This window comes from Musca autumnalis, unplaced genomic scaffold (genome assembly GCF_047663935.1).
Source record: "Musca autumnalis isolate F117 unplaced genomic scaffold, ASM4766393v1 scaffold_5, whole genome shotgun sequence".
Classification (NCBI taxonomy): domain Eukaryota; kingdom Metazoa; phylum Arthropoda; class Insecta; order Diptera; family Muscidae; genus Musca; species Musca autumnalis.
In genome coordinates, this window is record NW_027412088.1 from 33559206 (window position 1) to 33586568 (window position 27363).

Sequence of the window (27363 nt, forward strand, 5' to 3'; positions counted from 1 at the left end):
TCGATTTACTTTGATTTAGGATTAACACAGGTCCCAGCAAATAAAATATTCTTCTTATTCCAAATGAAATAATAGAACGAATGGTCGGCAATAAATTGTGGTGGCATACTGTATTTTAAAGCTTTGACTGCTGTGGCAGCCGCTGCTTCAGAGCCTTCCTCATTAATAACAATCGATGTTTTATGAAAAATCTCAGAAATTTGCAGAGTTTCGGATGTTTCTAATATGTTACTTATATCGGCTGATTGACTGAAGGCCTTCTCGACACCAAGCTGAAAAGATATATAATGAAGAAATTAATAGGATGAGATTTGAAATATCTGCGCTGAAAAGGGAAAAATATTCATGGGATATGGGAAAAATATTCATGGGATTTAAAGATTATAAGGAGGAAATAATAGGGACGATAAATCTGGATTTTGTTTTTAAAGAACATTGATTTTTAAAGAATAATACAGGGCAATCATTCCGTGCGGAATTTGTTCCCTTTCCCCAATTTCAAAATTTCCGCATTTATGTCCAAAAAGGGAATATTTTTGTTGATTAGGCTAAAATATTCCATAATTAGGTGATTCTAGAAGTTTTTCGCGTTTTAAAATGTAGATTTTTAAAGAATTCCTTTTGTTTTAATTATTATTTGCGGGCGCAAAAATTCCGAGGGAAATATTCATGATTGTCCTGATAGAGTAATCGAAGATAGCAATTGACGAGGACTTTTAACATTTTTGGAACCATTCGATGAAGACAAATTGATTTTATTTTTAATGGCAATATACTCTTTTTGCTATGGGAAGCACCCGAGTATATATTTTCCATAGGCAGACCAAGTTCGAAGATGGTCATATTAGTATAGTTCCTCTTTTTATACCCTCAGCATTTATGCTAACGAGGGTATATACACTTTCATACGGGCAAAATGCGCCTCATCGAAATAATGGTTTTAGACCCCAAATATGTTTGGACGAAATGTGTTTCAGACAATTTGGAGCCATGTCCGTCCGTCTGTCCGGCTGGAGCCACGATAACTCTCGGACGGATGAGCCGATTTGGTCCAAAATTTGGGTTTCGTAATATTTTGTCCAAACTTAGTTTAAGTTCGAAGATGGGTCATTTCGGTCCACTCCTTTAGGTACCTCCCTCACAAAAGTTCGAAAATTTTCGGAAAATTTGTGCGCACGATAAGTCTTGAAGGGAGTAATCGATTTGGTCCATACTTTGCACATCGTGAAATTTCTACCACTCATAGATGAGATTCAAATATGGACTCAAACGGTCCACTCCTTCGGGTACCTGCCATACAAAATTTCGGAAAAGTTCAGTTCAGGACCTGCTCTCGGATCGTTTTTATTTTTGTTGTAGCAACATGTATTCGCTGCCCACATTACGAAGGTACAATTTTTATCAGGGGCAAGTCCATACTTCTAGCGAAAATAGCCTGAAAGTTGTAAAAATCCGCTATGACACAATGTGTAGTGGTTGGATCTCACGATAACTCTCGAACGGATCTGACGATTCGGTCTAAAATTTGGCCATCGTGATATTTTGTCTAAACTTAGTTTAAGTCCGAAGATGAGCCATATCCGGCCATTCCGTTAGGTACCTCTCCCACAAACGTTCGGAAATATTCGGAAAATTTTGCCCACGATAACCCTTGAAGGCAGTAACGGATTTGGTTTTGTAAATACTGTGCAGATCGTAATATTTCTACGAGACATCGAGCTGGCTTGAATATGGACTATAAATGTCAACTCCTTCAGGTACCTCCCACACAAAATTTCGGAAAAATGCATTTTAAGGCCTGCTTTCGAATCGCTTCTATCTTTGTTGTAACAACTTGTATTCGCTGCGCCCATGACGACGGTGTAAGTTTTTTTCAAGGGCAAGTCCACACTTCCTGAGAAAATAGCCCGAATGCTGTAAAAATCTCTATGGCACTGTGCGTACGATAACTCTCGAACAGATCAGCCGTTTCCGTCTAAAATTTGGGCTTCGTAATATTTAGTCCAAACTATAAGTTTAAGTTTGAAGATTGGTGCTGTCGTTGCGCACTTTCCGGTTCCTCCCCCACCCCAAATGTTAAAAAATGTCACTAAAATAGTACGCGCTATATCTGCTGAACGGAGCAACCGTCCAAACCCTTGATCTATTAATATTTTGTCAAAATGTAGTTTTACTTCAGAAGTCGGTCTTCTCCTTAGGGTACCTCCCCCACAAAAGTTCAACATGTTTGGAAAATTATATCGATGATACTCTTTGTGGTCCTGTTTAAGCGATTTTATGTTTTTCGTGGGCAAGTCCATGCTTCCTGACATCGTGGCCCAAAACCTCCAACTTATACGGTGACCAACTGAAATGACTGGTGAGCACAAAATCTATCAAAAGGAATGAATACCAAAATAAGATCCACTTTCAAAATGGACTATGTCGGTCCCTTCCTCCGCAACACATTTGAGGTTCAAAGGTTCAAAATATAATTTTTTGTCGGCAAATTTCAAAAAGTGCTACAAAATGTAAACCTTAGATTCGGTATTGTCAATAGATGGACGTTTCAATTCCCACATGCTGAAGGTACATCTCTGTCGGTAAAGCCGACTGATACTTTTTACTTGTTCTTCTTCTCCTTCATCATGGACACTACTTACCTCTTTCATTGTATTCGACAATTCAATAGAATATTCAATTGTTAATTTGGGTAATTTGACAATTAAATTATCCACAGTTCCTAACTGTTGATCCAAATCCAAAAGATTAACACCCTTTAATTTATCAGTCAACATTTGGAGACCATCACGTTTTATGGGCAACAAAACAAACATACTTAAATCCGAATCTTTGTAGCGCAACTCCAAAGCTTTACAATTATAGTCAGACAAATAGCCACAACGAAATTCACCTTGCTTACGCATAAACTGGACTTTAGTCGATTCATTTTCATTTAACCAGAAATCATCTTCAGGGGTATCGGCTGGATCGAATTTCTCTTGCCATTCACCCTTGAAATGCAATGCATTTAAGAGTATTAAACGGGTATCGGAATCTAAGGCATCGTCTGGGATAAGATCAGCGATTTTACCAGCAGTTTTTTCCTCCACCCATTTGTTTATTTGCTTGGTAGCTGCAGCATTTTCGCCAAAATTAACAGACTCAGCAGCAGCGTAATATTTTTCCTTGGTTATGGCAGCATATTCCGGTTTAATCCCACAACCCTCTTGGACATAGACTTTATTGGCCATTTTCACCAATTTACTACCTTCGTAATTGGTTAAAACATTGTGGAATGTCTCGGCAACTTCTTCGGGAGAAGTGGAAACAAATTTCATAACTTTGGCTATTTCATTGGCCGTCTCACCCTTGGCTCCAGTAAATGCCAAGGCCATACATGTTTGTATGGATAATGGGGAAATTAAAACATTTTCCTTATTTGTGGCTGCTTGGAGTTTATCCAGCAGCTCAATTGTTAATTCAGCACCAAAGCGTACAAATTTCAAATTATTATCAGACATTACGACCTCAAGCTCAAATAATTTAATAATTTAATTTATTAATTATTGAAAAATAATATTTGTTTTGTATGTACAGCTCAGCTAATAAGTTTTCAAAGATTAACAAAATGATGTCACTTTTTATCGGTAAACACACAGACAACTTTTGGCCAACAAAGGACAATAAGTGACTTTCTCCTAACAGAGTACAAATTCGAATGCCCAAACAGTACTCTGTTGATGATACAATATGAGACAGAATTGTGGGATGCTGAAGCCGGGCTATTGTTGGTGGATTTATGATTTAATATGCGCAACGACATTGTAAAAGCACTATCTACAGTGGGTATTTTGTTGTTGTTTGTGTTCAAATATGTTCTCGCAATGTAAGATACAAAAATATCTCATTATAAGGGTTTCCGATGCCGATTTTTAAATTTGTCTAAAACGGTGGAACCAAATTGATCCACCTATATAATGTTTGTAATTTTTTTTTGTAGATTTCAAACTATGACTAATGTGGAGCGCATACTAATATGCACTAATATACAATCAAAAATGTGCCTCAACGAAATAATGGCTTTGGTCCCCCAATACTAAGGATGAAATCAGTTTCAAACAATATGGACACAGTTTAACCCTATCCGTCCATCTCTCTAGTTGGCTGGTGCGCACGATAACCTTCGAACGGAACTATGTCAAAAATAATGGTTTGGACCTCCAGTTGTTTAGATTAAATTAGTTTCAAACAATTTGGAGTCGGTTAAGCTCTATCCGCCCGTCTCTCTAGCTGGCTGGTGCGCACGATAATACTCAAACCTTTCAGGTATCTTCCCCACAACATTTCAAATTTATCGCAAAAAGTGCAGTTAAAGAACATGTCTAGGATCATTTTGTCCCAAATGATGTGATAATGACCCAAAAATTCTAAAACCCCTGCAGAAACCAACTGAAATTTGTAATGAGCGCGATTGAGTATCCTTTTGGTCGAAACTTTGCATATCTTCCACACGTACATCAAGATCCTAGAAAGTGTATATGGGACAACATCTTTGTTTACGAAATTCAAAATATTTGCCCTTACGAAAGTTCAAAATATTTGCTTTATTGCACTTTTGGCTGTTCGAGGATTGTTTTGCAATCTTCATCGAAGATAGTCCCTGCGATTCTGTCTGATAACGGAATTTTTCGCACGGAAAATAATTTTAAAAACTGAAAATCTTTCAAAATCAATATTTTGAAACGTTGAAAACTGCTAGGATCACTTAATTATGGAATATTCTCGCCGAATCGAATCCCTCTTTGGTCATAAATATGGAAACCAGTAAGAACGGCGTTAAGTTCGGCCAGGCCGAACTTGTTATACCCTCCACCACGAGTTGTATTAAAGTAAAATGGAACAATTAGTTTCCTATCGTTTATCAAGAATACTAAATACCAAATTTCAGCATGTTCGGTAAAACAATGTGGCTAACCTTCAAAATACCGAAATTCGGGAAGTACCGTTCCATGGGGGCTATATTAAAACCTACAAATTTCTGGCGGAAAGTTTTTAGATTCAACGAAGACTAAATACCAAATTTCCGAAGTACGCTTCTATGGGGAATATAGGAGCCCGCGGACCTATACTCATAATTCTCTCCATAGTAGGATTCTATAGGATAGAAGACCTCCGTAGGAGACTTCTGTAGAATAAAAGACCTCCGTAGGAGACTTCTATAGAATAGAAGACCTCCGTAGGAGGCTTCTATAGAATAGAAGACCTCCGTAGGAGACTTCTGTAGAATAGAAGACCTCCGTAGGAGGCTTCTATAGAATAAAAGACCTCCGTAGGAGACTTCTATAGAATAAAAGACCTCCGTAGGTGGCTTCTATAGAATAGAAGACCTCCGTAGGAGGCTTCTCTATAGAATAGAAGACCTCCGTAGGAGGCTTCTCTATAGAATAGAAGACCTCCGTAGGAGGCTTCTCTATAGGATAGAAGACCTCCGTAGGAGGCATCTCTATAGAATAGAAGACCTCCGTACGAGGCTTCCATAGAATAGAAGAGCTCCTTAGGAGGCTTCCATAGAATAGAAGAGCTCCTTAGGAGGCTTCCATAGAATAGAAGACCTCCGTAGGAGGCTTCCATAGAATAGAAGAGCTCCGTAGGAGGCTTCCATAGAAGAGCTCCGTAGGAGGCTTCTATAGAATAGAAGAGTTCCGTAGGGGGCTTCTATAGAATAGAAGAGTTCCGTAGGGGGCTTCCATAGAATAGAAGACCTCCGTAGGAGGCTTCTCTATAGAATAGAAGACCTCCGTAGGAGGCTTCCATAGAATAGAAGACCTCCGTAGGAGGCTTCTCTATAGAATAGAAGACCTCCGTAGGAGGCTTCTCTATAGAATAGAAGACCTCCGTAGGAGGCTTCCATAGAATAGAAGACCTCCGTAGGAGGCTTCCATAGAATAGAAGAGTTCCGTAGGAGGCTTCCATAGAATAGAAGACCTCCGTAGGAGGCTTCTATAGAATAGAAGACCTCCGTAGGAAGCTTCTTCAGAATAGAAGACCTCCGTAGGAAGCTTCTATAGAATAGAAGACCTCCGTAGGAGGCTTCAATAGAATAGAAAACCTCCGTAGGAGGCTTCTCTATAGAATAGAAGACCTCCGTAGGAGGCTTCTATAGAATAGAAGACCTCCGTAGGAGGCTTCTATAGAATAGAAGACCTCCGTAGGAGGCTTCTATAGAATAGAAGACCTCCGTAAGAGGCTTCTATAGAATAGAAGACCTCCGTAGGAGGCTTCTATAGAATAGAAGACCTCCGTAGGAGGCTTCTATAGAATAGAAGACCTCCGTAGGAGGCTTCTATAGAATAGAAGACCTCCGTAGGAGGCTTCTATAGAATAGAAGACCTCCGTAGGAGGCTTCTATAGAATAGAAGACCTCCGTAGGAGGCTCCTGTAGAATAGAAGACCTCCGTAGGAGGCTTCTATAGAATAGAAGAGCTCCGTAGGAGGCTTCTTCAGAATAGAAGACCTCCGTAGGAGGCTTCTATAGAATAGAAGAGCTCCGTAGGAGGCTTCTTCAGAATAGAAGACCTCCGTAGGAGGCTTCTATAGAACAGAAGACCTCCGTAGGAGGCTTCTATAGAATAAAAGACCCCCGTAGGAGGCTTCTATAGAATAGAAGACCTCCGTAGGAGGCTTCTATAGAATAGGTCCACTCCTTCGGGTACCTCCCCCACAAAAGTTCAAACATGTTCGGAAAAATAGTGCGCACGATAACTGTTGATGGGATTTGGTCCATACTTTACACGCTCTAAAATATCTACGGGATATAGATCAGGTTCGAATATGGACTATATTTGTCCACTCCTTCGGGTACCTCCCACTCTGCTCTCGAACCACTTTGATTTTTGTCGAAGTAACTTGCATTCGCTGCCTCAATTACGACAGAAAGTTTTTTCCTGGGAAAGTCCATACTTCTTGAGAAAACAGACCGAATGTGGTAAAAAACCCCTATGGCACCATATGTAGCGTCTGGAGGGCTCGAACCAAATACTGGCCCTGTTAGATGTGTTCCAGAACCTGCAAGATATACTATGAGTAAAACTAAAAAACCGTTTTTTTAACTTAATCTAAAAAAATATTTATTCAAACAGGATTTATAAGAGCTCCAGCAAATAAAATATTCGTCTTGTTCCATATAAAGTAAAAGAAGGGTCTGTTGGCACAAAATTCCATGGGCATACAGCAAAGCATAATTTTCATGGCAGTGGCGGCAGCTGCTTCCGTTCCTTCTTCATTGACCTCGATACAGGTTTTGTGAAATATTTCTGAAACTTTTACAGCTTGTGTTGAATCCAAAATATTGGACAAGTCCGCAGAGTCATTAAATGCTTTAGAGATTCCCATCTGAAAGATAAAATGTTATTATGTATACAGTTGGTTTTTAATTTGAAAAAAAAAAGTGATTTTACAAATGAGGGTGTAGTTAAAGGGATGTGTATTGTATTGTATATATTATTAGGAAATAAAATAAATATTTAAAAAACTAACTACGGATACTTTGCAGCATGCTTTTGTATCTGTAGAGTATGTCCCAATTTACATAAGGCAATTTTACTTGTTCCAATTTTTTGTCGAAAGGGAGATGTGGGTTTGATGGACACTTTTTACTTCAATTAAAATTAGTTAATGTAATTCTGGAGGACGAGACATAAACAATGGTTCATATGCCAGCCTTGTTAAATTACAAATTATAAAGACTACGACGACAGAATTTGAGTAACCCCTGGGTTATGTATTTCGAAATAGGCCCTTAGACTCTGGCATTCCTTATGATATGTCATTTAACTAATATAATAATAATTGTTCCACAAACATCCCAGGCGGGACAAGGGAGACTTCTCTCATATAAATGAGTGCACCCCGAATCATATTCGCTCAATGATATGGGACCTACTGTTTATCGCCGAGTCCGAACGGCGTGCCTTACGACACCACTTGTAGAGAAGTTTTACATGGGTGAAATACTCAGGAAATGTCTCCAACATTACTGAGCACGGTGCTCTTGAAACAATTTTAAATGGAAGGTGCTTACACCTCGGAAGTTTTTGCGGATTCTGAAACTACAATCTTTATAGATGAGAAAAATCAAAAAACAAAAAAAAAATCGCCCGAGCGCTTTTTTATTAAAATCGCGATTTAAGTTGGCACTTTTAGGGGTTGTTTAGGTTTTCACGATTTTGCTTAGAAACCGCAAGTAGTATCAAAATGGGACTAAAGAAAATGTTGTAGATATGAAAATTATCTACAAGATTGACCTGTATGGAATTCTCGTCGGTTTTACCGTTTTTGAGATATAGAAGTTCAAATTGGGACAATTCAAATTCAATTAAATTCTGTATCGCCCCCTTATAAAACAATGTCATGACTGCAAATTCCTAACTTAAACTTATATATCTAAAAAAAATGTTACAACTTATGATAAGTTATTTAAGCCAGTCTTGTAGAGAATTTTCACAAGTATAAGATTTTCTCAGGTTCCATATCCATAAGACTTACCGTATTCAAGCAAAATGGCGAAACCCTAACAAAAAAACCTAAAAATGTAAACTGAGCTTCTTTATCTCAAAAATGGTACAGGCTGGGAACAAACGATAAACATCAATCGTCTAGAGAATTTTCACAGCTACAACATTTTATTTAGCTCCATTCCGATTGGACTTGCGGTTTCCAAGGAAAATCGTGTAAACCTAAAAAACACCTAAAAATGTGAATTTTGACCGCGATTTTTTCTTGTGTTTGAATTTTTCTCATCTTCTCTTTCAGAATTCAAAAAACTTTCCTTGTGGAAGCGGTTTTCATCAAAAGTTAGTTAAAGCGCACCCTTCATGACATTGTTTTATAAGGGGGCGATACAGTCAGTGCATTGTCCCAATTTGAACTTCTATATCTCAAAAATGGTAAAAACTACGAAAATACCATTAAGGTCGATCTTGTAGAGAAATTTCATAGCTACAACATTTTCTTTAAAACCATTTTGATAGGACTTGCGGTTTCTGAGCAAAATCGTGAAAACCTAAACAACCCCTAAAAATGTCAACTTAAATCGCGATTTATTTAAAAAGCGCTCCAGCGATTTTTTTCTTGTTTTTTTTTTAATTTTTCTCTTCTATGAACATTGTAGTTTCAGAATCCGCAAAAACTTCCCAGGTGTAAGCACCTTCCATTTAAAATTATTTCAAGAGCACCGTGTGAGGGGTATTTTGCCACCGTTGGAAATTTAATGTTGCCTGCCCGGGGAATCGAACCCACGACCTTCTGCGTGCAAGGCGGGTGGGCATACCATTGCACAACGGTGGCACCGGTGTCATTGGTGGTCATTTAACTAGCAATCAATTAATCTCCAAAAATCTTTTTTACTTCAAACTTTCTGCTAGTGTTTTTATTTCCGTGTAAATATAACCTCAAAATAAGAATTTATGGTTTGCTGTTAAAAAAACATATTTTTTATTACAAATTTAAAAAATGTATGCAGAAACATATGTATTTACATAATTGTTTACGTTCTCTCTAAAGGGAATGTTGTTACTGTAAAAAGTTTTTCATGTAGTTTTCATTAAATCACTTGAAGGTTTCACAAATGCTCCGGCAAATAAGATATTCTTTTTATTCCAAATGAAATAATAGAATGGGCGAGTGGCAATAAATTGTCGTGGTACACAATACGGCACGGGTTTCATTGCAGTAGCAGCATCCGCCTCAGTACCTTCTTCATTCACTTGAATGGAGGTTTTATGAAAGATTTTTGAAATTTTAAGACATTCCGATGATGTTAAAATGTTTGTCAAATCACTGGAATGGCTAAAGGCCGTATTAACTCCCATCTGGAAAGAAATACGTAAACGCGGGGAGATAAAATACAACGATAACTTTTTAAGGTAAAATTAATGAAAGGAGAATGAATGTATATGTATTGTGAACTGCACTAACTACCCAACAAACCAATCGTACCGATATCGTAACTAAATCGGGAAAAAATTCGGACGCTACGTCCGAAATCGTAAGGATATCTTAACAAAGTTGTATGAAGTGGTTGACATTATTTCGGAACGAAATGTCGGAGCGAAATAGGATTGATTTCGGTCCGATTTCCGAACGAAATCTAAAAAAAATTCTGTGGAAATTCGGAAGGGAATTTGAATTTCGACATTCGCTTCGATATCTGAACGAAATCGGTACAAAATCTGAACAATTTCTCCTCCGAAAAATTATTTAGAAATCGGAACGAAATCTGAACGATTTTGTTTCCGAAATTGTTCAGACTTTTCTGACATCCGACATTTGGTTTGCTGGGTATGCACCTACAGTCGATATATAATGTAGTTAAACGTATTAATTTCCAACGATTCCGCTGGCTATGTAATGTTATAAAGATGAATGATGAAGCTCACGTTAAAAAGGTATATGATATCGAGACAAATTAATTTTAACGCGGAGCGGGAATGGCAGATTCTTGAAAAATCAAGTGGAATATGACATTTCAAATTGAATAAGCAGTATAAGATATTTGGAGCATTTGGAAATCTATTCTAAATTCAGTTTATATAGCCAAAGTTTAAACTCACCTAAGTTTCATTTCTTCAAGAACACTACCCAACTCTCTTGCCTATTGTTGTGAACAGGACACTCATACTAATTAATGTCAATAATGCTGATTAAAGTAACTTATAATTTCTAAATTGCTTCATGTTGATTAAAACACACAATTTATTTATATAAACAATATATTTTTTTTGTCTATGTATTTTAAAATTCAAATGCATTTACATACAGCATTTATATTACTAATACCTGAGATTATTTACATATATTTTTAAATGCTTTAAATAACACCAATTTTCTTTTCAATCTAAGCTTTATTTGGTGGTTTAACAAAAGCTCCTGCAAAGAGTATATTTTTCTTATTCCAAATGAAATACATGAATGGACGTTTGGCCAAAAATTGTGGTGGTGCACAACGGGCTGTCCACGATAACCCCGTAGCTGCAACAGCTTCGCATCCTTCTTCATTAACCTCAATGCTAGTTTTGTGAAAAATGTTGGAGAGATAAACATCCTGTGATGATTCTAAGAGATTACTTAAATCGGCTGCACCGAATGCAGTTTTAATTCCCATCTGCAACAAAAGGGAAAACGTAAAGTAAGTCAGGGGTTACAGATAAAGATTTTCAATTTCTTTAATTAGAGTTTTTACGGATGGAACATCAAGATGGACATGGAACCTATTAAGGTGGCATACTTCCCTTGTCTATGTATAATCTATACGCAGGAAAATCACTGATCATACAAAAATAATTCCAATCATCGATGGAAGCTACTTGGATGGAACGCCGTTCATTTAGGTGAAACACCATTCATTGAACACTAGCGTGATTCATACATACTTTCACCGATTTTTTAGAATAAGATTTTCATGTGTTCATTTGAAGATTTGCCAAATGATGTGGTGTATTCACCCAGTCTTTAGAGTGATTTCTTATCCACTCATGAATATGCAGTCCCCAAGAATTTATGGAGATGTCTTGCAAAAAATCGGTGAAAATTTCATTTGGGTTTTCCGCCCTTTAAAGTCCATAAAAAGTGTTTTCAGCTTTATTGATAAACAAAGTTTTTATTACAAAATAACAATAACAATTATTACAAACGAAACATTTTTTTTTATTGTTAATCCCTGAGATTGTCCATATTTTCGTAGCTTTCAATTTTTTTTGTTTTTAAAATTTTAAGCTTGGCTTGGTGGGTTTACAAAGGCTCCAGCAAAGAGTATATTCTTCTTATTCCATATAAAATACATAAATGGACGAACGGCCACAAATTGTGGGGGCATACAAAGGAATCTTGCCTTTAAACCTGTAGCTGCAGCAGCTTCACATCCTTCTTCATTTACCTCAATGCAAGTTTTGTGGAAAATTTCGGAAACATTAACACCCTGCGATAATTCTAAGATGTTGCTCAAATCAGCTACACCGAATGCGGCTTTAATTCCCATCTGGAACAAGAGGGTAAACGTAACATGAGTGAAGGGTTACAATTGAAGATTCTACTATTTCTTTAATTAGATTTTTCCAATGGGAAGCCAACTAAATACCTATAAAGCGTATTTAGTTGGCTAATAACAATAGCTTTGTTCCTTTACTTTTTTAATGGTAGAAGTGGTAAAAGAGAAAACTCTCAAAAATGCCCTCTCATGACCAGTTTTACCACAAAAGTAAAGGAACAGGAAAATGGTAGATCTGGTAATAACGTCAAAAAGAAACGAAAAAAAAACAATGTTCTTCTTGTTATTCCACGGTTTGTTAATTTTGTTTTGTCAGCGTTCGCTTCTTTGTTTTGTTTTTAGCTCTGTTCCTTTACCTGCCTGAGGTCACAATTTCTTACAATTTTTAACCTGCAAAGCGTTCGTTTACTTCAACAAGCATACAATTTATATGAGACCAGTTCACCACTTTTACCATTTTTTGCCACTGTTACCATTTTTTAAAGTAAAGGAACAGACCATTTGTTAATTTTTTCATCATTGCCAAATAATCGTCAAACAAATGTCGAAAAATCAGTTCAACCACTTTTACCCGAAGAAATTTGTCAGGTAGCCCGTGGTAAAAGAGAACGACATTTTTATTTTTTTTTCTCTTAAAAATTGCTACTAGTTTTACCACTTTTGGGGTTAAGGAACGTTTTGAGGGTTAAAAATGGTAACCTCAGTCAAGTAAAGAAACACAACTAATGATCCTAGGCTGAACTATGTCTAATTCTTGATCATAAAAATTAATTACAATCATCAATAAGATTACTTGGAACGCCATTCATTTAGTTGGGCACACTTTCTTTCTACAGTTGCGTGATACATACTTTCGCCGATTCATTGGAATGACATTTTCATGAGTTCGTTGGAATTTTTAACAATATTTGCAATGATTTGCAACGAACTCAGTTCTAAAGATTTGGTGAATATGTCTAAAAACATTGGAGAAAATTCCATGTGGTTTTAAACCCATCTATTATTAAAAAAATAATTGTTTTTATAAAAAACATATGCGCATATATGTATTTCCTTTATATAAATTAATACAAGTAAAATGCTTTTTTATCACTAATACCTGAGATACCTGAGATTAATCATATTTTTGTAAATTTTAATTATTTTCTTTCTTAACATTCTACACTTGACATGGTGGTTTAACAAAAACTCCAGCAAAGAGCATATTCTTCTTATTCCATATAAAATATATGAATGGACGATCGCCCACAAACTGTGGGGGCATACGATGGCATGTTGGCTTCAAAGCTGTAGCTGCAGCAGCTTCACATCCTTCTTCATTGACCTCAATGCAAGTTTTATGGAAAATTTCGGAAACATAAACACCCTCTGATGATTCTAAGATATTACTTAAATCAGCTGCCCCGAATGCGGTTTTAATTCCCATCTGGAAATAGAGGGAAAAAACCATGATTGAGATACAATTAAAGATTTTAAATTTCCTTACTTAGATTTTTCAGTTGGAAGCCACGAAGATGCGTTCCCTGTCCTAATGAGCCCTACTAATAATGGCAATGGTCCATGGCAAGCTATGTCTAATCTACTATAGCCATCATCATCGTTGATCATAGAAAATGAATTCTAATCATCGATAAATATTACTTGAAACACCATTCATTTAGTTGAGCACCCATTCTTTCAGCACTAGACTGATGCACACTTTCAACGATTCTTTGGAATGCAATTGTAATCAATTCTTTGGAATAGCATTTTCATGTATTCCTTATAGCATAAGATCTGGGGCTTTCATTCAATCTTTGGAATGAGTTCAAATGAACTCATGAAGATGCATTTCCAAAGTCATTTCAAGGTATGAGTGAAATTTTCGTTTAGTTTTTCTGCCCATTGAGTACAAGTAAAAGCTCTGTTCCTTTACGTGCAAGAATTTTTAGGTTTTACCTCATATTACACGAAAAGTGTTCCCTTGAACAGACCAAACATGTTATCAGCTTCATTAAAAAAATCTAGTTATTGTTTATTAAAAACTTTTATATATTTTGTTTATACAAATTAACAAATACTTTTTTATCACTAATACCTGAGATTACTACATAAATACATACATATTTTTTTATCAATTTTAATAATTTTCTTTCTTAACATTCTAGACTTGATTTGGTGGTTTAACAAAAGCTCCAGCAAAGAATATATTCTTCTTATTCCATATGAAATACATGAATGGATGATCGGCCTCAAACTGTGGTGGCATACAACGGAATGTTGCAACTAAACCTGTAGCTGCAGCAGCTTTACATCCTTCTTCATTAACCTCAATGCAAGTTTTATGGAAAATTTCGGAAACATTAACACCCTGTGATGATTCTAAGAGGTTACTTAAATCAGCTGCAACGAATGCGGTCTTAATTCCCATCTGGAAAAAGAGGGGAAAATGTAACGTAAGTGAAGGTTTACAATTGAAGTTTTTACTTGAGTTTTTCTTTGATTATGTTTTAAACATTAGCGGTATTCACTCATGTTGGTAAAGTGGCATTGTAGATATTGTACATCTTGTTAATATTGTAGATCTATAAGTGTTTACAATACCACAACAACAAAATACATGAAAGTTTAATTTACCACAGGGTTGTTAATTTACTCGACCTAAAAGTATTGTACAAAGACATAAGCTGTGTCTTTTTACGTGATAATTTGTAATTATTATTACTAATGTTGCAGATTTTGACAGTTGTATAAAGGAAAAGTTGCTGAAAAAAATGTTTCAGCAACATTTAGTAAGTAAAAAGACACCCCTATTAATACAACTAATACTGGACCATGGTACAATTAGAAAGGTAGATGCATCGGCGAATTGCTACAACAAAGCAACTTTTTTTGTAATGTAAACTGTCAAAATTTTCGCCAAATTGTCTCTTGCTGTCTCTTTTTATCGCTTGTGTTTGTCTATAAAGTGTAGACATGCTATCTCTTTCTTATCGAATCATATGGTTTTTTGTTTTGATTTTTCATGGCGAATTCCCAGTTTTTTGACGTTTTAGATTCGATCAGCTGGGCTGAGGCATCTACCTTTCTAATTGTACCATGGACTGGACAAAATGCATGCAACAAAAAAATGTTTACGAAACTTTGTATAGAAACATTACCCTTAACAGGTTGCAGTTAATTCAAAATCGCAACCAAGGATGAACATTTCATGTAATGGTATCAGAAACGAAATTTATGAATTTAAGGATCTATTCAAGAATAATTCTATGTCAATTGGATCGGTAAATTCGGTTAAATACGTAAAAATGTATAAAAGAAAAAAATGGTATATCACCATATCGTGATATAACATTATAGTTCTGTTCCTTTACGTGCAAGAATCTTCAAGTTTTACAACTTTTTACTCGAAAAGCGTTCCTTTACTTCAGACACCATACAATTCATATGGAAGCAGATTACAACTTTTGCCACTTTTGCTGGTTTTACCACTTTCAAAAGTAAAGGGCTGTTTACACCATCTATCAATGTCATATGAGCTGTCATTTCTTTCACCCATTCGACATTCTCTATGCTTGTCAAAATTGACGTCATCCATACAACTTTCAATTTGTGCGTTCATACCTACAAGTGTTATTTTCGCATGACATAACCTATAAATATAAAAACAGCTGTTTTTGTCATTGTTTACATTTATTGTTGAGTTACAAATTTGCGCAAATTTTTAATTTTGGTTGAAGGAAAATGAATATCTAGCATGTTTGTTGTGGTAGAATAGGTTTTTGGGGTTAAAGAGGCATTCATGTTTTGCCACAAAGCAATAATTTCCAACACTGCTCCTTTCGACCAATCGATCTGAAAATAACATTATAAACACCCTTTATTTACTTTTCTAAATACTTAAATATACATAACTTTCCATTTTCTTTTTTAAAAGATATTGTTTTTCAATTTTTTTGAGAATGCCAGAAAACAGCTGATAAATTTATGTTTACATACGAGAATGTCGTATCAAATAGAGCGCTCCCTAAATGAAAAATTTACATATGAGTTGCCAAATCATTTTGATAGATGAAAATTTTCATAGTGGTCACACTATGTGTACAACATTCACAGGTAGAAAATTTGACATCTCATACGACATTGATAGATGGTGTAAACAACCCTTAAAGAAACAGACCATATGTTAAATTCAAAAGCCATTCACTGAAGAATGATAGCAAAAAAATGTCTTATCTTGTTGTATTTATGTCTTTGTATTGTAAACATTCCATTGTACTTTAACAAGGGTAAGAACAGCTGATTGTTGTGTCGTCACTTTGTAGTGAGTTTTATTTATGTCGGAGTTTTGTTTTTTTTTGGTAGAAAAATAGGAAAAATAAAAAGAATAAAAGAATGGAGGCCAAGAAAAAAACATTTTTTACGAAGACGTTAAGATGCTTTGATTTTTTTACTATATTCACAAAAAAGACATTCACACTTCACACAAGAGTTGTAAATCTACCACAATGAGTGAATACCGCTATTGTCACAACTTGACACAAAACTAAGGTCACTAGCACTGTCAAGGTTGTTGGTTAGATTTCAGCAGAGAAAAGTGATCGAGAAGAAGTTCTATCACCGTTGAAACCTAGCAAAGTACAATGAAAGTGGCCCAATGCAATACATTTTCACCAATTAGTACGAGTCAAATACTTTTTTTTATAACTAATACCTGAGATTAATCATATTTTTGTAAATTTTAATTATTTTCTTTCTTAACATTCTAGACTTGACATGGTGGTTTAACAAAAGTTCCAGCAAACAGCATATTCTTATTCCATATAAAATATATGAATGGACGATCGGTCACAAACTGTGGGGGCATACGATGTCATGTTGGCTTTAAAACTGTAGCTGCAGCAGCTTCACATCCTCCTTCATTGACCTAAGAGATTGCTCAAATCAGCTACACCTAATGCGGTTTTAATTTCCGCCTGGAAAACGATGGAAAAACCATGATTGGATACAATTAAAGATTTGAAATTTCCTTATTAGATATTTCAATTGAAAGCCACCTTGGTACGTTCCTTATCCTAATGAGACCTACTTATAATGGCAACGGTCCATTGCTAAGCTATGTCTAATCTACTATATCCATCAAAATCGTTGATCATAAAAAATGAATTCTAATCAGCGATAAAAGTTACTTGGAACGCCATTCATTTAGTTGAGCACCCATTCTTTCAACACTACATTGATGCACACTTTCAATGATTCTTTGGAATGAAATTCTAAGCAATACTTTGGAATAGCATTATCATGAGTTCATTATAGCAATCTGGGCTTTCACTCAGTCTTTGGAATGAGTTTAAATGAAAATTATTTGGTTTTTCTGCCCATTGAGTACAAGTAAAATCACTGTTCCTTTACGTGGATGAATCTCCAAGTTTTACCACATTTTACGGGAAAAGTGATACTCGAACAGACCAAAACTTCTTTAAAAAACTAGTAATTCTTTATTAGAAACATTTATATATTTTGTTTATAAACATTAAAGGAGGCAACTTAAAATCAATGCAATTATTTTTTAACTTTTTTAGGTATAGTTTGTAGGAACAATAATTGGTCTGTTCCAGAACTGCAAGAATCTACTAATTTTTACCATTTTTTTCGATAACATAAAGGAAAAAATGTTATCGTTGTAAAAAATAGTAGCTTCTTGCAGGTTCTGGAACAGACATAATGTTTAATATTTTATTTATAGAGTAGCTATGAAGTAAGGTGGAATCTTTGTAAGTATATCTGAATTGGCCATTGAATTAACCATATGGCTTCGATTGCAAAGTAATGAAATAAATAAATAAATACTTTTTTATCACTAATACTTGCGATTACATACATACATACATATTTTTTTGATCAATTTTAATTATTTTCTTTCTTAACATTCAAAGCTTGATTTGGTGGTTCAACAAAAGCTCCAGCAAAGAATATATTTTTCTTATTCCATATGAAATACATAAATGGATGATCGGCCTTAAACTGTGGTGGCAAACAACAGAATGTTCCAACAAAACCTGTAGCTGCAGCAGCTTCACATCCTTCTTCATTAACCTCAATGCAAGTTTTATGGAAAATTTCGGAAACATTAACACCCTGTGATGATTCTAAGAGATTACTTAAATCAGCTGCACCGAATGCAGTTTTAATTCCCATCTGGAAGAGGTGAAAACGTAACGTAAGAGAAGGTTTACAATTGAAGTTTTTACTTCAGTTTTTCTTTGATTACACTGTGCGACACGAAAAAAATTAACCACATTCTGACACGAATTTCGCGGTTATGGGCCCCCAAAGACCTGAGGCCTTGATGTCAAAAAGGACCATTTTGTCAGGCTCATATCTTCTAAACCGCTAAGAATTTTGGTTTACTCGGGGAGGCAAAGTTGTAGCTCTCATCTTAAAGAATAATAATTGTGAAGACATAAAATCCATTCAACCTTATCTTCAAGGTCAAAATCGTTAAGTTAAAGTTTCCGTTATAATTTTTTCTCAGATTTTGGCCTACAGATATCAAACCGATCAAAATTGAATCAAACAACCAACTACAAAAATGTACCTTAGATCTCAATAAACAACTTTCTAGAACATACGAACCCTGTAGAAATGGTTCTTAAAGGTCAAAATAGCAAAACAAATGCAATTTTTATTTTCTTTTTTCGGTTTCTGCTCCATAGAAATTAAACCATTCAAAATTCAAGAAAACATTCAACCACAATAATGTAGCGAATATATCAGTATACAACTTTGTGGGACATCAGAGCTTTATACTTTACTTTTATATACTTTTTTCTCCGATTCTGGTCCATAGATACCGAACCGTGCAAAATTCAAGAATAAAAAGAACTACAAAAATTTACCTAAGATGTCAGTTAACAACTTCCTAGAACATATGAACATTCTAGGAACGGTCCTTCATGTTCAAAATTCATTAACAATTATATTATGGTTAATGCTCAGGTCTGGAAACAACAAACTGTTCAACACTCTAGAAAATTTGAAAGGTTTGTTATTTACGGACCTGACCAGGAAAGAATGGGTAAAACTAATGGAATTTTTAGCTTAAAGGGCCGCTCCTAGAATGTTCATATGTTCTAGTTGTTAACTGAGATCTTAGGTACATTTTTGTAGTTGCTTGTATTCTTGAATTTTGAACGGTTCGGTATCTATGGAGCAGAATCGGAGAAAAAAGTATAAAAATCGAATATTTTCTAAAGTTTTTTTTGCTATTTTGACCTTTAAGAACAGTTCGTAGTGGGCTCTGATGTTCCACAAAGTTGTATACTGATATATTCGCTACATTATTGTGGTTAAATGTTTTCTTGAATTTTGAATGGTTTAATTTCTATGGAGCAGAAACCGGAAAAAATAAAATAAAAATTGCATTTGTTTTGCTATTTTGACCTTTAAGAACCATTTCTACAGGGTTCGTATGTTCTAGAAAGTTGTTTATTGAGATCTAAGGTACATTGTAGTTGGTTGTTTGATACAATTTTGATCGGTTTGATATCTGTAGGCCAAAATCTGAGAAAAAATTATAACGGAAACTTGAACTTAACGATTTTGACCATGAAGATAAGGTTGAATGGATTTTATGTCTTTACAATTATTATTCTTTAAGATGAGAGCTACAACTTTGCCTCCACGAGTAAACCAAAATTCTTAGCGGTTTAGAAGATATGAGCCTGACAAAAGGGTCCTTTTTGACATCAAGGCCTCAGGTTTTTGGGGGTCCATAACCGCGAAATTCGAAGTAACAGGGAAAAAGGCCGAGACACGTGTCTTCTTATTTTCCGTCTTCCATTACGCTGTGGTGTCAGTATGTGGTTAATTTTCCATGACACAAAAAATTACACACAGTGTTATGTTTTAAACATTGTCACAACTAGACACAAAACTGTTAAGGTTGTTGGTTAGATTTCAGCATAGAAAAGTGTTCGAGAAGAAGTTCTATACCGGTAAAACCTAGCAAAGTACAATGAAAATGGTCCAATCCAATGACATTTTCACCAATTCTTTGAAATGTTCTTTTTGGCCTGTTCCTTTACTTTTAAAAATGGTAAAACCGGCAAAAGTAGTAAAAGTTGTCAACTGCTCCCATATGAATTGTATGGTGTCTGAAGTAAAGTAACGCTTTTCGAGTAAAAAGTGGTAAAACTTGAAGATTCTTGCACGTAAAGGAACAGGGCTTTAATTTAAACTAATTTCTAATAATTCAGCCCCATCAATTTTGGAAAGTAATTCCAAGAAGGTTTATGTCGGAAAAAAAATCGTCTTCATTCTTCACAAAACTTCACTTAGGCGTAGTTACGGGATATTTCGTGGATTGGTTTGAAATCTTTACCGAAGGTAACTCTTGTGGCATTGACTACACCAGTATTATTTTTTGGAGGGCAATTCCATGCTTCCTGACATAATAGCCCATAAGCTCGAAAAATTCAAATGTTATCAACTAAAACGGCTGGTTGGAACGATAACTATCGTAAAGAAGAACTAAAATTGGCCGGTACAACTTTTGCACATTGTAACATTTCAGTTAAACGATGCACTAGATCAGACTAAAAATTTCGAGTATATCTTCAAATAGTTAAATTTGTCGCTTCAATGCAGTATCGTTCTAAGATTTTAATCAAAGGTACTCCTTGTAGTCCTGATTACAGTGACATCATTATACCCTCAGCATTTATGCTAACGAGGGTATATACACTTTCATATGGGCAAAATGTGCCTCATCGAAATAATGGTTTTAGACCCCAAGTATGTTTGTACGATATCCGTTTCAGACAATTTTTAATAGATCTAGCAATGTCCGTCCGTCTGTCTGTCTGTTGGTCTGGCTGGCTGGTGCGCACGATAACTCTCGAACGGATCAGTCGATTCGGTTCAAATTTTGGGTATCGAAATATTTTGTCCAGATTTGATTTAAGTTCGAAGATGGGCCATATAGGTCCACTCCTTCACGTACCTCCCCCACAAAAGTTCCAAAATGTTCGGAAAATTTGTGGGCACGATAACTCTTGAAGGAAGTAACCGATTTGGTCCATACTTTGCACATCGTGAAATTTCTACCAGACCAAGTTGAGGTTCCAATATGGACTTAATCGATCCACTGCTTCGGGTACCTCCCACACAAAATTTCGGATAAGTTCAGTTTAGGACTTGCTCTCGGATCGCTTTGATTTTTGTTGCAACAAATTGTATTCACTTCCCCCCATACGAGGGTACAAGTTTCAGCAGGTGCAAGTCCATACTTCCTGAGAAAATGGCCGGAAAGGTGCAAAAAGCCCCTATGACAGCTTGTGTAGTGGTTGGAGCGCAAAATAACCCTCCAACGGATCTGTCGATTCGGTCCAAAATTTGGCCTTCGTAATATTTTATCAAAACATAGTTTAAATTCGACGATGATCTATATCGGTCCACTCCTTCAGGAACCTCCCCCACAAAACTTGTTCGGAAAATTTTTGCGGACGATAACTCTTGAAGGGAGTGACCGATGAAATCCATACTTTGCACATCCTAATATATCTACCAGATATAGATCAGGTTCGAATATGGACTATATTTGTCTACTCCTTCTGGTACCTCTCACACAAAATTTCGGATAAGTTCACTTTAAGACCTGCTCTCGAATCACTTTGATTTTTGTTGAAGCGATTTGCATTCGCTACCTCCATTACGACGGTTAAAGTTTTTTCAGGGGCAAGTCCATATTTCTTGGGAAGACAGCCCGAAAGGTGTAAAAAACCCCTATGTCACCATATGTGGCGATCGGAGAGCACGACAACTCTCGAATTGTTCAACCGATTTGGTCCAACATTTGGTCTTCGTCATATTATATCCAAACTTTCATGGGCCATACCACAACTTTCGGTACTTCTCCCCAATATTTAAAAAATGTCACTAAAATGCTAGGACGATATCACTTGAATGGGGCAACCAATTTGGGCAAAATGGCCCATATCGGTCCTCCCTAAGGGTACCTGCCCTACAAAATTTCAAGATTTGTGTCTTAGTGCAGTTCCTAATCCACATTTTTGTCGGCAAGTTCAAATGTCCAAAAAGGGCCACAAAATTCTAAAGAGACCTTAAATACATTCGATCTGTCCGGAAGTGAAAGTTTCGCTTCACATTGGCTGAGGGTATCTATTTGTCGGCAAAGCCGACTGACACTTTTACTTGTTTTTTTTTTTTTCATTTTAAGGCCACATCTGGGATCGTCTTTAATTTTAATAGCGGATAATCCATGTGATCTTGGGTACAAGGTATTATTTTTCCTATTTAATACGTATCCTGAAAATGTCCCAATATATAGGGACACCCTATTATAAACCCCTCGAACAGTTAGTCCCAATTTACATTGGGCGAGTTTACTTGCGGCAATTGTCATTTTGTAGGAGAGAGAGGTGATGCATATGGTAACCCTTTGCCTCTCAGCACCCTCTCTCACCTACAAACTGACAATTGCCTAATGTAAATTGGGACTTAAGTCTAGTTTTTTATATAATTGTATTCTCCCTTCTTCCCTCGATAATAAAGTGGTGTTCACGGACGAAGCATTCTGGATTCGATTCGTGTATGCCGTTCTGATTGGTTCTGTCAGAGGAATAATTAGGCCTACTGTCTATGATAACTATCCACCAACGTCAATAAAATTGCAACGGAAACTTTCAAAAATTCTTTTGCCAACCTTTTTATTAAGTTTGTCATTCCATTTGTAACACATCGAAGTAATCATTTGCGACCCTATAAAGTATATATATTCTTGATCAGGATAAAATTCTAAAACGATCTAGCCCTGTCCGTCTGTCCGTCTGTCCGTCTGTTGTAATCACTCTAGCGTCCGCAATAATTGAGATAGAGTGCTGAAATTTTGCACTTGAGGGTCTTTTTTCCATAGGCAGGTCAAGTTCGAAGATGGGCTACATCGGTTCACTCTTTGGTATAGCCCCCATATAACGGTACCTCCGGATTTGAGGTATTTTGACGTTATTCGCCACATTAGCTATAATTTGCTATAATTTGGCACTTAGGGTTCCTAGTGATCAACAAACTTATATCCCAAAGGATATGGGAATAGGTCCATTTTTTGGTATAATTCCCATATAACGGTACCTCCCGATTTTCGGTATTTTGAGAATTTTAGCCACAATTTTTAACCGAACTATCTGCAATTTGACGTTTAAGGTTCTCAGTGGTCATGAAACATCTCCACGAAACATCGTCAACATAGGTCCATGTTTTCGTATGGCCCCCATATAACGGTACCTCCCGATTTTCGGTATTTTGAGAATTATAGCCACAATTTGTAACCGAACTATCTGCAATTTGACATTTGAGGTTCTCAGTGGTCATGAAACATCTCCACCAAACATCGTCAACATAGGTCCATGTTGTGGTATGGCCCCCTTATAACCGTACCTCCCGATTTTCGGTATTTTTAGCATTTTAGTTACAATTTTTTACCGAACTATCTGCAATTGGACATTTGAGGTTCTCAGTGGTCATGAAACATCTCCACGAAACATCGTCAACATAGGGCCATGTTTTGGTATAGCCCCCATATATCGGTACCTCCCGATTTTTGGTATTTTGAGAATTTTAGCTACAAATTTTAACCGAACTAGCTGTAATTTGCCTTTTGAGGTTCTCAGTGGCCATGAAATATCTCCACCAAACATCGTCAACATAGGTCCATGTTTTGGTATAGCCCCCATATAACGGTACCTCCCGATTTTCGGTATTTTGAGAATTTTAGCAACAATTTGTAACCGAACTATCTGCAATTTGACATTTGAGGTTCTCAGTGGTCATGAAACATTTCCACCAAACATCGTCAACATAGGTCCATTTTTCGGTATGGCCCCCTTATAACCGTACCTCCCGATTTTCGGTATTTTGAGCATTTTAGTTACAATTTTTAACCGAACTAGCTGTAATTTGACATTTGAGGTTCTCAGTGGTCACGAAGCATTTCCACGAAATTTCTTAAACATAGGTCCATGTTTTGGTATAGCCCCCATATAACGGTATTTCCCGATTTTCGGTATTTTGAGAATTTTAGCTACAGTTTTTTTACCGAAATAGCTGTAATTTGACATTTGAAGTTCTCAGTGGCCATAAAACATCTCCAACGAAACATCGTCCACATAGGTTCATTTTTTTGGTATAGCCCCCTTATAACGGTATCTCCCGATTTTCGGTATTTTGAGAATTTTAGCTGCAATTTTTAACCGAACTAGCTGTAATGATCGGTATTTTTAGATTTTTTTCTAGAATTTTGTCTATTCAAAAATAATCGTTAATATAGGTTCATGTTTTGGTATATCCCCCCATATAACTGTACCTCCCGATTTTCGGGAATTTTCAATGGTCACGAAATTTCTTCACTAAAATTCGTCAACATTGGTCCATTTTTGAGGGTCTACATTGTTTTGATGAAACTACCCTCAATTTGACTCTTGAAGTTCCCTGCAGCTATAAAACTTTTCCGCCAAAAAATTTAAATATATGTTGACTCTTTGATATAGCCCCGTTAGTGGTACCTTTCACTTAGCTGGACACATTTTTTTAGATTCGATTAGATAACACTGTGCAACAAAATGGAGGTAAAAGTCTGGGGCACGGAAAATTCCTCTTGGGGAAGAAAGCCCTTGGTGTGTGTATATTAAAAACCCCGAAGGACAGATGCGCCGTGGGTCGAACTTGCGCGCTATGGCGTGATGAAATTTTTATTAGAGACCCTGTGGGCCATTAGGAATTAGCGTTATATCTTTGTTCATTGTTGCTTAAGTGCTCTACAAAAACAACAAACAAAGATATAATGCTAATTTATGATGGCTAACAGGGTCTCTTGCAAAAACTTCATCACGCCATAACGCGGAAGTTCGACTCACGGCGCATCTGTCCTTCGGGGTTTTTAATATAAACACACCAAGGGCTTTCATCTCCAAAAGGAATTATCTCTGCCCCAACATTTGTGTTCACAATGTAATTTAAGTAATAGTGGGAGGCAGTAGGATTCTATCCATTGTCGAAATTTCTTCCACCTAAAATTTTGAAAGGACCCTAATTTTTCCATTATAATTAAAACTATTTTATGGTGGAGGGTATAAAAAGTTCGTCCCTGCCGAACTTAACGTCTTTTTACTTGTTAAAATTAATTTTCACGCATTTTCAAATATTTTTTATCATGCCCTGAATATATTTTCAGAAAATGCACAAAGAACTCTCTGAGTGAGGCATTATAACAAAACAAAAACTAATACCGGTGGCACGACATCAATAAAAACAATCTAAGACAGGCAAACGTCAATAGAATACCATCATATATCAATTGACTCACTTGTCTGAAAAGCATTAATAATTTTATGGTGGCTTTTCCAATGACCTTTCTCAATGCCCACATTTGAGACAATTCACAAACAAACCACACTTTGTATATGCCTAACAGGTGCTTTAAATAACAATTGTACAATACAACAAAAATACATGGAGACATACATATTAGGAAAAAAAACCATGAATACCCAAAACCAAAAATTAAATCATACCCGTAGTAGGTGTGAGTAATGCTGATTGATAAGATAATGCAAAACATGACGTTATGTAGGTTTTTTAGTCAACAGTAATACATATTTATGTACATTAATATCTTCTACCCCTCACCCATAATGAAAAAAGAAAAACATTACACTTACCTCTTGCATTACTTTCGACAACTCCACGGAATATTCAATTTTAAATTTGGGAAATTTTACAATCATATCATTTACTGTTCTCAATTGTTGATCCAAATCCAACAAATTAGCACCCTTTAATTTGTCAGCCATAGCTTGGAGACCATCACGTTTAAAGGGCAACAAAACAAACATACTTAAATCCGAATCTTTATAGGGTATTTCCAAAGCTTCACATTCATAGTCTGGTATATAGCCAAAACGGAATTCTCCTGATTTACGCATAAGCTGGACTTTAGTCGATTCAGTTTCATTTAGCCAGAAATCCTCTTCACTGGTATCGGCTGGATCGAATTTCTCTTGCCATTCACCCTTGAAATGCAATGCATTGAGTAGTATCAAACGGGTATCGGAATCTAAGGCTTCGGCTGGAATTAGATCACCGATTTTACCAGCAGTTTTTTCCTCCACCCAATTGTTTATTTTTGTGGCAGCAGCTACATTTTCAGCAAAATTAATAGACTCAGCAGCGGCGTAATATTTTTCCTTGGTTATGGCAGCATATTCTGGTTTAATGCCACAACCCTCTTGGACATATACTTTATTGGCCATTTTCACCAATTTACTACCTTCGTAATTGGTCAAAACATTGTGGAATGTCTCGGCAACTTCTTCAGGGGAAGTGGAAACAAATTTCATAACTTTGGCTATTTCATTGGCCGTCTCACCCTTGGCTCCAGTAAATGCCAAGGCCATACATGTTTGTATGGATAGTGGGGAAATTAAAACATTTTCCTTATTTGTGGCAGCTTGCAGTTTATCCAGCAGTTCAACTGTTAATTCAGCTCCACCGCGAGCAAATTTCAAATTGTTATCAGACATTATTGATGAAATTTTGATATTTATTGAATTTTTTAATATTTCTTTGTTCTTTTGCAGTTGGTAAATATGCAAAAAAATGATGTCACGCAAAACTTGAAAACAAAATTCACAAATTTCGAAGAAAGTTCCGCGGATAAATAACGTACGCTCTTCCAACACTGTCTCTTATGGAATGCTGAAGCCAAAATTCTGTTGGTACTACAATGGCTAAATTGTTTGTTTTTAATACTCGCCTCACTTCTAAGAAACAACAATTGCAAATGATGAATTTCAGCTATTGTGGTCGTTGGATTGATGATGATTCAATCTGCAATATAAATAAGTATCTGTATTTTTACACATTTATAATCGCATAACATACATACATACACACCTAAATTAAAACTCTCAGTTTTAGAGATGTCCATCTCGGAATTTGGGCATTTTTGATTTAAGTTGAGTTTACTCGATAAGTTCTGATTGAGTTAAAATTTGTTTTCAATGGTAGTTCTTTTCTCCCTGACAGTGCATCATTTTTATGGAGGGGGAAGTCCATACTTCCCGAGATACGGGTCTGTGAAGTTCCACAAACAAGCTACATTTAGTAGCTAATACCTAGCTACTAGCTATGTACATATATTTTTTTTGTAGCAGATTATCTTGTCCCAATCGACATTCCTACACTCAGTTGCTCAGTTGGTTGTTGTTGGTTGTTTTGACATTGGTTGGTTAGCCAACAATTTTTGTTTTTTTCGGCCGGCTTTATTGTTTATAATTGACATT

The 27363-nt window shown here is 36.1% G+C and overlaps 1 protein-coding gene and 1 long non-coding RNA gene across 2 annotated transcripts; one reads left to right on the plus strand and one right to left on the minus strand.

Annotated features, from left to right (window-relative positions):
* LOC141406299 (uncharacterized) lies at positions 1-27242 on the minus strand. The gene is made up of 11 exons (XM_073991552.1): positions 26975-27242; positions 25741-26908; positions 17918-18202; positions 14175-14435; positions 13191-13451; positions 11870-12016; positions 10901-11143; positions 7120-7374; positions 6033-6044; positions 2643-3515; positions 1-272 (listed from the first exon to the last, which is right to left on the minus strand). Exons 2-11 carry the CDS (start codon positions 26599-26601, stop codon positions 6-8), a joined length of 3465 nt encoding a protein of 1154 aa, XP_073847653.1. The 5' UTR covers positions 26602-26908; positions 26975-27242; the 3' UTR covers positions 1-5.
* On the plus strand, positions 14321-17867 carry LOC141404889 (uncharacterized). The gene is made up of 2 exons (XR_012413107.1): positions 14321-14460; positions 16774-17867. It is a non-coding gene; the product is annotated as an uncharacterized lncRNA (long non-coding RNA).
* Positions 27243-27363: the final 121 nt, after the last annotated feature.

Excerpts from the sequence above, each read along its gene's own strand:
- LOC141406299 (XM_073991552.1), bottom strand. The coding sequence starts at position 26,601 with ATGTCTGATAACAATTTGAAATTTGCTCGCGGTGGAGCTGAATTAACA. Across the intron at positions 11,144-11,869 it reads CTGCAGCTACAGGTTTAAAG|ATGGGAATTAAAACTGCATT; the intron begins GCAAGATTCCTT and ends CTTTTGTTGCAG. Across the intron at positions 7,375-10,900 it reads TACTCTTTGCAGGAGCTTTT|ATGGGAATCTCTAAAGCATT; the intron begins GTTAAACCACCA and ends TTTATCTTTCAG.